Here is a 12,227-nt window from a genome sequence, read left to right as displayed (position 1 = left end):
AAAAATTGAGGAAAACCTACAGGAAATTTGGGATAGCATTAGTAGAGCAAATGTGTTATTGGAGTTAAAGAAGGCATTTAAAGCTTATTCAAAGAGATAATGACAGAAAACTTTCAAAATCTAGAGAAGGATACAAATGTCCAGGCACAGGAAGATTGAAGTTGACCAAAGAAAATAAAATTACAGTTAGATAGGAGGAATAAATTTCAAGAGATCTATTATACAGCCAGATGACTACAATTAATGATGATATATATATTGCATACTTGAGAAGCATTTTATTTTTGAAATGCATTCTTGAGAATAAAAGACTAGATGTTATGTGTTTTCACTTTAAAATGATAACTATGTGAGATAATATATTTGTTAATTAACTAGATATAACCATTTAGAAAACACAAGTATTTTTAAAAGACACAAGACTTAAAAACAAAAACTCTAGGAACAAATCTTACAAAATATTCACAATATATACTTTCTATATACATACATATATATATAGGAAATTATTACATTTTGCTAAAAGATACCATGGAAGACCTCAATAAATGAAGTTAATCTCATGTCTAAGGGTAGGAATATTTACTTGATAAATAAGTTAATTCCCCCCAAGGATATTTATAGATTCAATCCAACTCAATTTTTTCACTGAAGTCAACAAGGTAAATAACAAAGGGTAAAGAATGTCAAGACACTTGTGAAGAAGAACATTAAAGAGATGTCCCCTGACCTCCAAGATATTGAGAGTCACAGTAAATATGCATAACTGATACAGGATGATAATGCATAAAAAGACAAATTGAGCAATGGAGCAGAATATATGACACAGATAAATACCATTGTACACAATAAACTCACATACACATGGGAAGGAGAGAACTTTGATATACAAAAGAGGTAATATGGCATTACTGTGAAAAGAAAAAATATTTTCATAAATTACTTTGTAATTTGGTTAACCACAGGAAAAATAAATTTGAATTCTTACCTCCCACTGTACAGAGAGCACTAATTAGATTACTGGTAGAGCTTTAAAAATTTAGAGAAAAAACACAGATTATAAAGATTGCTTAAAGAAGACACTAAGGAAAAATTAATATGTTCTTCAACCAGACATAATGGTGCATGCCTATTAACCTAGCTACTTGGGAGGCTGAGGCAGGAGAATTTTAAGCCCAAGGTCACCCTGGTCAACTCTGCAAGACCCTGGCTCAAAATAAAAATTTATAAAAGACTGAGGATGTGGCTCAGGGGTAGAGTACTTACCTTTAATCCCTAACACCATAATTTAGGGGAAAAAAACTTAAATATTAAAATTAAGACTTCTGATCAGCAAGAAATACAAGTTTTAAAGTCAAAACTCAAGCAACAGGGGCTGGGGATGTGGCTCAAGTGGTAGCACGCTCGCCTGGCATGCGTGCGGCCCGGGTTCGCCCGGGTTGGATCCTCAGCACCACATACAAAGATGTTGTGTCTGCCGAAAACTAAAAAATAAATATTAAAATTCTCTCTCTCTCTGTCTTTAAAAAAAAACTCAAGCAACAAACTGAGAGAAAATATTTGCAGGGCACATGACCAGCAGAGAATTAAAAACAAGTATAATATGTCCATAAATAAGAAAAGGATACAGTATAAAAATTGGCATAATCTGGAGTTAAGATGTCCAAAATATCATCATAATAAAGGAGAAATAATTATTTGAAGTTACTAAAAAAAGGTTTAGTCAAAAAAGAAAAATTACACTTGAAATAACTAAAAGAAGATATATGCAATCTTATTGGTTATTAGAAAAATGAAAATCAGAACCATAATTAGGTAACATTTATACCATTTCAATTAGCAATAATTTAAAAGTTACAATAAAAATGTTTTGGAGAAATTGTAAATAGAGGAATAATTTACATGTAATGAATGTAGGACAAATTGATAAAACCATTTTTAGAAAAATTACTGATAAAGTTTATTATTAACTTATTCCATAAACCAGCAATTCCTATCTTAGGTACACATGCAAAGACATTCTTGCCTGTGTGCCCCAAGAGACATATACAAAATTGTTCATTATAGCACCTTTCAAACAAGCCAAAAATTATTGTCAATACAAATGTCCCTCAACAAATGAATAGATAATTCTAATGTATTCACACATTGAAATATGAACCATGCTACATAAAATTTTTAAATAGGTTGAAGGAAAAAAATGTTAAGTGAAAAATAAAAGTCCAAGAACATACACTAAGTATGATATCTTTTGTGTGAGTTTTAAAACACTTTAACTTTAAAATACAGTATTATTTAGGCATTCACATTTGAATGTGAACATGTTTAGTATTTATTTATTTATTTATTAAATCAAGTGTGTAAGAAACGCACAATTCAAAATCACGATTCTCCTGAGTTGGGTATGAAGAAAAGAAGTGTATAAAGGACTATAAGTGGCTCTAAGCTATTGCTAAATTTTCTGTCCTTGAATTGAAAAGTGGACTAAAGAGTGATCATGGCTTTTATGTGTTGCAGTGCTGGATTGAACCCAGAACCTTCCACAAACTAGATAAGTGCCCTACCACTGAGCTATTGAATGTATTATTTTCAATTCATTCATGAACTAATGATGATTCCATAAATATTTAAATAACATAAGTTCTCCAATGTAATTTATATCTTACTCATTAAACAAAATAAATTTCAGTTAATTGTAAGTATGGTTTACATTATATTTTTAATTTTCTATGTAAGTTTAATATAATATATAAATAATTAAATTCATCCCTGAAATTAATCTCCTTTGAAGAAATCTAAAAAGAAAAGGAAAAGGTAAAGCTTAATGTCTTAAGGGAATTTTTCATAAAACTGTTATTTGGATGTACCTATGACAATAGTCATGGATTTCCTAATCACCTCTGTGAGACATCAATCCCCACAAGGTCTAAACCTCACCAACAGAGTGGCCTTCAGAATTATAGATAAATATTTCCCTACTACATGTTAAAGATTCCTAGATTCATCAACCAACAAAGTACCCTTCTTCTTTAATTTGGCAAAACTCTATTACTGTAAATAAGAGTATACAATAAAAGGTTTTGAGTATCCAAAAATATATATATGGCCAAAACTAATTCATCAGTCTTTCCACCAGTTCCACAATTAATTTTTACCCCGTCCTTTGAATTAGAGACTTCCTGTAAATCTTAATTCAACCACTGCATTTAAATATAAATGAGATTGTGGTATTATTAAAAAAAATTTTAAAAACTGGTGTCAGTATAAAAACGCACACCAAAAAACAAAAACTGGTTAATCCAATTTTTCAGAGCTTCAGTAACATGCTCCACAAAAGTTTTTCTGAATTATTAATGCAATGAAGGATCATCATGATGAAAATATAGGTGCATTAGGACTACATGAGAGCATGACAGCTAAGAATTCTCCACTCATGAAAGTATATAATCTAATCTTTTTGGCTTCTGGTAAGTATTCTCTGATATCTCCACCAGAACATGCAGGAAAAGATAAGGGGTAGAAGACAGATCCTAGATAATGTAGGCCTCCATCTGATGTGAAAGCAAAACTGTGAAAGGCATATATGAGATAGTAATATATTGATGCATTCTCAGAGAGAGCATTAAAATTCAACAAGAGCAGTTAGTGTATTTTGAAGTTTTTGAATGTTTTCCATGCATCAGGCATTGTGCTAAACATTTTATACTTAGTCTATCATTTTATCCTCCTCAAAACCATCCTACAAAGCAGATACTGTAGGATAACTATTTTACAAATGAGGAAAATGAAATTTAAAAGTTGATGAGCTTGTTCAAGTCACACAATGAGGAAATGACTGACATCCATGGAGTGAAAACATGGTGGAGTGAATCCAGGGACTGGGGTCTTAACTCTTTTGATACTGTCTTTTCTGTTTGGATTGGTATGACTACAGCAATTCACCTTCTGCTTTAATTATAAATGATCCATTTATTATGTATTATTATTTTTAATATATTATTTTTTAAATATTCAGGCAGTTTTCTATTCATATTATGTTCATCAATATTATATTTAAATATACTTGGTTCATTTATCTTGAAATTCAATGAACTAAGTAAATGTAAATTATCCTACTTGGCAGTGAAGTACATCCACAGCATGAAAAAATGAAAACTGAGTTTCTATTAAAATGTACTGTGTCTCTTTTTAGTATCTGTTTCTTCAGTTTCATTGTTCTAAGTCTCATCCTTAATATCACATTCATTTTAAATGGAAGTTAAAATAATATCTAAAGTTTGATAGCAAGGCTTAAATCAATATGGAAAATGGTAAAAAGCAAAAAAATGAAGAGTCCTGCATTCAAGTTTACAATATTAAATTACGAAGAGTATAATTCCTGTCCTGGCAGCATTTCTAATAAGAATACCTTGTGCCTTATGTTATCCAAAGTTTAAGCAGAGCCAGTCATGTTTTCTACCTGGTAAAAGCAGCTAATGCATATTTTAGAAAATGTATGCAGATCATAGCTGTTCACAGTTTTCTTCAGTAGTGTTGCACTTCTGGAGTATGACGCTCACTTTGAATATAATAATTTGAGGCACTGGATTAAACCATGAGTGTCCAGTGGAGAATAACCAGCAAAGCTTGGCAATTAAAGATCATGCAGCATTAGGAACAGATAAATGTGCTTTGGTAATAGAAATCTAAGGTTTTAATATTAGAATCTATTATCTAAACATATTTGATAATAGATTCTAACATTAAAAGAAAAAAAGCTGGGCATTGTGGTGCACACCTACAGTCCCAATGGCTCAGGTTACCTGGGTCAAGTTCAAAGCCAGGCTTAGTGAGGCCCCAAAGCAACTTAGTCGAGAGAGAGAGAGAGAGAGAGAGAGAGAGAGAGAGAGAGAGAGAGAGAGAGACTTAAAAGACATATTCAATTTTTAATAAGCCATGCAAAGAGATAATTAGTAATAAACATCAGGACAGTGGATAGTTCAGAAAATATGAAAGAATTATGACCAGGAAAAGTTAAAGACAGCTCCTGGTAGCAAAGTTCTATTTCTTGAGTTAGGCACTTGTTACAAGACTATTCACCTAAACCTGTTCACATTTTCTATTTTTTATTTGTCAGTTGATCGTATTTATTTATTATTTTGTAACAAAACAGTTTTTTACAAAGCTATGTTGAATTGACTACTTGTGTTACTTTCAGAATAAAGAAGAGCCAGAGTTGGATGTTGCCAAAAGGGAAATTTTGAGCTCAACATAAGTAAATAAGAGGCACTGACTGAAGGAAAGAGGCTGTTCCATGTGCAACTGACCTTTCCTATCACTGAAGTTATGCAAATAAAAGTTGTATGAATCTTCTGTGGAAAGATCTCCTATGGGGGGAGGGGGGCTTGAAGCTTCTGAGGTCCATTTCAACTTTATAATTTATGGCATTTTGAACACTATCCCAAATTTAAGAGATCAAGAGTCCAATGAAATTTGTAATCAAAGCATTCAGGGAAATCAAACCCTCTTGTCCCTAAGGTTTATCAACCCAATGTATACATTATATGGTGGTTTTGTATATTTCTGTATACATCATTGTATTTGTACATTTAAGAAGTCATACAAAAATTTTAAAACATTCCAGTTTAGCTCTAGAGCATCATGATAAAAATCACTAGTGTGAAAAATGAAGGCAGTAAGGGGTAGATAGAGTAATAGTTATTTGGAGGTAGGGGGACATGGGTATATTTTGTCTTTTTAGAATTAAATGTAAACCCAGCACATTTCCAACTACTTTCACAAATATTAACATTTATAACCTTTCATTAAGGAAGGGAATATTGTTATATTAATTTCACATATAAGCAACTTTGTATTCCGACAAGCTAAATTATTTCCCAAGGACACATAGTTTCCAAATAGTGGAGCTGGGATTTGATGCCAGGCTCTTTGACTTTAAAATTTGTGTCCTTAAGCACTATGTTTGACTTGGTAGATGTCCTATTACAGAAAAACTGCACACTCATTAGTTTATACTTTTGTTCTAAGAAAAAATACATCTATAAGTCATACTACTTGCTAATAACAGTTAAAAATACATCTATAACTCATACAACTTGCTAATAACAGTTTCTTCATGATTACAACATTTTCATGTTCTATCTAAAGTTTGTATAACAGTGATTTACTCAAAATAATTTATCTTCATCTTAGTTATATAACTGCAACAAATTAAGATTTTTATTATACGACCATGAGGACACTATATACATAGGTAAGATACCATATGGTCAGGAATTATTGGCAGAAAAAAAATATTTTTAATTAATTTAGTAACTAAAATTTCCAACTATTTAATGATATGAGACTTAGTTCAGAAATGGTGAAACTGATGGAACCTTTATCCTTTTTAAGTACTCCTTTTAGAGTCAAAAGTGTTAGTTTTATATAAAGTGTTCCAAAACAACCAGAAGATCCACCATGTAATTGATAAATTCCATAAGGACAAATACTACTCACATTATTTTATGAATTATCAATTGTTTCCATTACCAGCCTGGCTAATTCTGTGAATGAACAGGTGAATAAGAGTTGATGACAAGTGTTGTTATACGTTTGTGGTGGACAAATGGCTCTGGAATTAGTTCAATTTTTAACTCTAACAAATCCATGAGATTTCTCTGAATGTATAATATTAGGCATTAAAGTATTTGAAAAATGGCCTCTGCACATGTAAGTAAAGGTTAATAATAAGAAAGATTTTTATTTTCTAGCAACGAAAAATACACCAACAAAAAAACAGCCTAGTTTATACAATAACTATAAAGCCTGAAATGTTGGAGAGTAGGAAAAATAGGGAGAAGGAGATTGGTTGTGATTGTGATTATGATGCTTGGAATGAGACGTTAGGCAGTAAATTTGGAAAGTGATTCTGCTACCAAATTGTAGAGCTGATCCCAAGAAAATGTTATTTTACTTCTTACCTCAAACACAACTCCTTTGATAAGGGAAAGATTTATCACAATGAAGTGATAGTGTTATAATTTAGGAGGAAAAATATCCTCAAAATATACTCTACTCTTAAATTATATTATTCACTTTATAGCTTCATTATTTAATTAAAATACATAGAACCATGGGTGGTATTTTATACTAATCTTTTGCAGTGATTTAGAATACACTGATTGAGTTCAGCATATTGTTAGAACAACTTTGGATTTAATTAAGTATGGAAAGGCTCTGGGCACTGAATATTAAAAGAGATGTTACAAATAGAAAAAATGCATGAATATAAGGAAGTTGGGGATACTTATGACAAATGTCAGAGATTTTCAGTTTTTACCTAAGGCTGACTCTGTTTTTGGTTACCATAATATTATCTCCTAGCTTTCATAAGGAACAATGGAAACAAGCAATGGAAGTTCCACAACAGACTTCATCCTTCTAGGGTTTTCTGATCGACCTCAGCTAGAGAGCATCATCTCTGTGATTGTCTTCATCTTCTATATTGTGACTCTGGTAGGAAACACAGCCATCATCCTTGTATCTTATCTAGACACCCAGCTTCATACCCCCATGTATTTCTTCTTATCTAATTTGTCTTTTTTGGACCTCTGTTATACAACTAGCATTATCCCCCAGATGCTGGCAAATCTATGGGGTCCCAAAAAATCTATTACATATGGAGGGTGTGTGCTCCAATTCTTCTTTGCCCTTGACCTGGGAGCCACAGAATGTCTTCTCTTGGCTGTGATGGCCTATGATCGCTATGCTGCTGTCTGTCAACCTCTTCACTACACAGTAATAATGCACCCTGAGCTTTGCCAAAAGATGGTGCTGACCTCCTGGTTGGGTGGCCTTGCCAGTGCCTTAATTGTTTGCTCCTTAACTTTGAAGTTGCCAAGATGTGGGAACCGGAAAGTAGATAATTTTTTCTGTGAAATGCCAGCATTGATCAAGATGGCTTGTGTCTATTCAAAAGTAATTGAGATTGTTGTCTTTGCTCTTGGAGTAGTATTTCTTCTAGTACCTCTATCACTAATTCTCTTTTCATATGGAGTTATCACTCGAGCTGTGATGAGGATCAGATCAGCAGGAAGGTGGAAAAAGGTCCTAAATACATGTGGTTCCCACCTCACAGTAGTAACTCTTTTTTATGGAACAATCATTTATATGTACATGAAGCCACAGAATACCACATCCCAAGAGCAAGGAAAGTTCTTTACTCTCTTTTACACAATTGTCACACCCAGCCTTAACCCCCTAATCTACACTTTAAGAAACAAAGATATGAAGAGTGCAGTGAAGAGAATACTAGTGATAGATAAATGTTCAGCAAAAGCATGAAATAAAAGGAAAAATTAGACCAGAGTGTTGCAAGCTAAGTAAATAATTGCTTTTATCAATAGAAGCTAATCAATGCATTTATTTAAATTTATTTAATAAATAAATGTATTTATTTATTTATTGGGCATGTACAATGTACCAAGAATTATACTAGATACAATATTCAACTTTTTAAATAGAAAATATAGAGGAATGATATGGAGACATAAATACATAAATATCTATGGGATAAAATAACTAATTATAAAATGTAGTAAATACAGTAATAGTGTTATGCAAAAGATATTAAGAAAAATTTCACATGGACATCTATGTTCATGTAGAGTTATCTGGACAGTTTTTATTCTTCCAAGACATACTACTCTATGAGAAATGACACTCCTCTTCATTCACACGAGAATGCTGACCAGCCTTTGTGGTGGAGGCTATCTGCCAATACATATTCCACCTGAAGTTTTAGCTAGATATATGGCCACCATGCTGCAAATCACACTCTTAGCTTGGTCTCCACCAATACAATGTCAGGAAAGTAATGGGTTTCACACGAATCTACTTCTATCACCTTCCTCACTCCCCTTCCTATTAGCTGGAATGTAAATGTGGAGGGTATCTCACTTGGACCATGCAAATGGAAACAGAACCCATGAGAAAGAATGTAATAAGTATGTAACTGGCAGAGCAACAGTTTCAGACCATTACAGGAAAAAATTCTTCCATTGTTTGTAATATTAATTAAGCCTCTGTATTGGGGGGCTTTCTATTAGAGTAACTTAACTCTAACCCTTATATGACCTGGTAAGGAATTTGGGCTTTATCATGGAGGAAACTGGGGTCCTGGGACCAGAAGTATTAGCATCACCTGGCAACTTATTAGAAATGCACGTTCTTGAGCCTCATTCCAGAAATATTGAGTCAACAATCTGAGGATGGACTCAGCAAACTATATTTTTTTTAAATAAGCTCCCAGTTGATTATGATCAAGCAGAAGTTTAAGAACCACTATTGTAGGGAATAGGGAGATATCAAGTGTCTCATAACAGAAAATTAACATAGTTTTATAGATTTTAATGAATGTCCTTGATATCTATATTCTTTTCCTTCCTGGTAGATATGGAAAAGAACATAGATATCAATCAGAATTCTTAGATAAATATCCTAAATGTTGGACTCCAAATTAGAGTCAGTCCATGAGAGACTTTCCACTACCACCACCACCACAAATCTTGAAAAATTAGGAAAATAAGAAGTTTCACTCATGATTAAATGAAGTCACCACAAAGGTTGCATTTAATAATACCATACCCTTCATGCAATTTGGCTTTATAATGCTCTTTCTTGTATTGAATTGATGGTGGTAGTACATGGTAAATTTTTGGAAGGAAGCTTGATGTTCTTCATTGACAAAACAAAAAATTAGCACCCTTGTGGTTTCCCCGCCACTTCTCACTTTACTAGCAAATACATTCAAATTTAGAAATCCCTGAGCTGGAGAGTAAACTGCTTCACTTCTCTACAAGTCAGCCATTTCAGAGATTGGAAATCCTCTCTTCATGTGAAAGATGCCCTTGCTGTGATATTTCAAAGACAGTCATTAAGAGTTTATGACCTTCTCTTTCAAATTTGCATTATGAAAACATCATATCTTCCTTGTAATGTAATTCCTCTTTGCAGATAACTTTAAATTTTCAGTCATGTTAGCCTTGATAAAAATGAAGAATTATAAATGGTAAAAGAGGACAGGAAAAGCATGAAGAAATATAAACTTTATGGTGTTATTAGGACTGTGGAAGGCAATAAAGTATAGAATGGTGAAATTGTGAATATTATAAACGATTTCAACTTTCCTTTGTGATGACACCTGATCTCAAATCTTGATAAGACATTTGATGTATTACTTAAAAATCTCCTACTCAATCTTTCATGCCTAGTTAAAAATCTTGTATCATCTGAAAAGTCCTCCAAAATATCATTAATTTATTTCTTAATTCCCTTAAAATCCTGATTATATCAGTATTATGGCATTATCCCATTTTATTTTAGTTACTTGTTTGTATTTGTATTTGAGGGAAAAGCATTGGTGAGTTTTTCAACAATAGGTGTTTGATTTTGCTGTGTCTAATCAGTTTCTGACATGAATTAAAACAGTAAATGTCTGTAGAATTAATAAATGAATAGATTTTTATTAATCTTCATGAAAATATTGAATCTGAAGAATAGATAAGATCCTTATTAAATGATTAATACTGGAGCAACAACTTCAGTTTGTGTTAACTTTGAAGACATACAAAACACCTAAGACTTAGGAAATGAGAAAGATAATATTGTTTTTCTTTCACATGCATAATATTATCAAATCCTCAGAGCATTTCTTGAAGGTATATTTAAGTACAGTCATCCCTCAATATCTGTGGGGAATTGACACCAGGACTCCTTAAGTTACTAAAATCTGTGGATACTCAATGCCCTCAAATTAAATGGCATATTATTTACATATAACCTACACACATTCTTTTATATATTTTAAAACATATTTAGATTACTTATAATATCTAGTGTAATGTAGATGCTATGTAAGTAGTTGTTACATTGTGCTGTTTGGGGAATGACAAGAAAAAAATCTATGTTCAGTATAAATGCAAGTTTCTTCCAAATATTTTCAATTGGCATTGATTGAATCCAAGGGATACAGAAGGCTAAATATTTATATTTGGAAACTAGAAAACTAAGAGAAATTTTTTAAAAATCTATATATTGCCGGGCACTGAATGCACAGCTGCCTATAATCCCAGTAACTGTGGAGGCTGAGGCAGGGAAGATGGCAAATTTGAAACCAACCTCAGCAATTTAATGAGGCCCCAAAGCAACTTAAAGATCTCTGTCTCAAAATCAATAAAAAGAGGTGAGAATGTGACTCAGTGATTAAGTGCCCCTGGGTTCAATCCCCAATACATGGGACATGTTCAGGGAGAGGATTCTTTCTACATTAATTCTTTCATCTACATTAATTCAAAAGCATTAGCATCTGGACAAGGTTTAGCTTTGGATACCAATGACTCGGTTCTGTGACTGGCAAAGCACACAAGGAAGCTTAATTTTAAAAATCTCTGAAGTGATAATAAAGGAATCTGAAAAACAAGCATTTGCATGTCATGTCAGTAAAAATTATATAGTGTTATTTGGTTCATCAAAACATTTTTGCCTTCTTTCTAATTACAGGATGAGTTAATGAGAATTTGAACAGTAGAATAAATATTCTATTGGAATGCCAACAAGTACACATCTGACAGTTCTCTGTAAAATCTTGGAAACTGTTTTAATTCCCAAGTCCTGTTGGCAATCTGTTGGGTTATAACCTCCTGAGATACATCCTCCTGATTCTGGCCCTGAACCAGATTTTTCTAGAAATTAATCAAAGGTACATGATCTTTTTGTCCTTTCAGCTTTTGCTAATTGACATAGAAAAATTAGTGAGACAAAGAAATACTATTAGAACTAATCTTAAGGCAAGCCTGAGAATATTCTTTTAAAAAAACAATCCAATGGACTATAAGGGGAAGGAAATACTCAACCCCATCTGACCAGAACTGCTTCAACTTGACCCTTTCTTAACTACTGGTACTATTAATCTGGTTGGTCAAATTCTAGGACATCAACAAAGTCTTGATTACTATGGAAAGTGTTTTCATACTTTAAAAGACACAAACCCATCTTCCATGCTTTGTCTTGGTTTTCCTCTTCTCTGAGCCAAGGCACTGAGACTGGCTTCTCAGTAGACCAGTTATCTTACTTGCCACTTTTTCCAAATTATTTTTTCCATGAGCTGGCCAGAGATGACATGAGCCTAAACTTCAAAAGTCACCACTGAAGAAAAAGCCAGGTTACATGCTCCAACTCAGACTTGG

General features: G+C 32.8%; 1 protein-coding gene across 1 annotated transcript; it reads left to right on the top strand.

Annotated features, from left to right (window-relative positions):
- Positions 1 to 7,380: 7,380 nt before the first annotated feature.
- LOC124103252 (olfactory receptor 2W1-like) lies at positions 7,381 to 11,903 on the top strand. The gene is made up of 2 exons (XM_046459759.1): positions 7,381 to 8,313; positions 11,877 to 11,903. The coding sequence occupies exons 1-2, from the start codon at positions 7,381 to 7,383 to the stop codon at positions 11,901 to 11,903; spliced, it is 960 nt and encodes a 319-aa protein (XP_046315715.1).
- Positions 11,904 to 12,227: the final 324 nt, after the last annotated feature.

This window comes from Marmota monax, unplaced genomic scaffold (genome assembly GCF_021218885.2).
Source record: "Marmota monax isolate L192 unplaced genomic scaffold, Marmota_monax_Labrador192_F-V1.1 WCK01_AAM20220418_F8-fsc00280, whole genome shotgun sequence".
Taxonomy (NCBI): Eukaryota; Metazoa; Chordata; class Mammalia; order Rodentia; family Sciuridae; genus Marmota; species Marmota monax.
The sequence above is the reverse complement of the archived record's forward strand: the minus strand, read 5'-3'. Positions and strand labels throughout refer to the sequence as shown.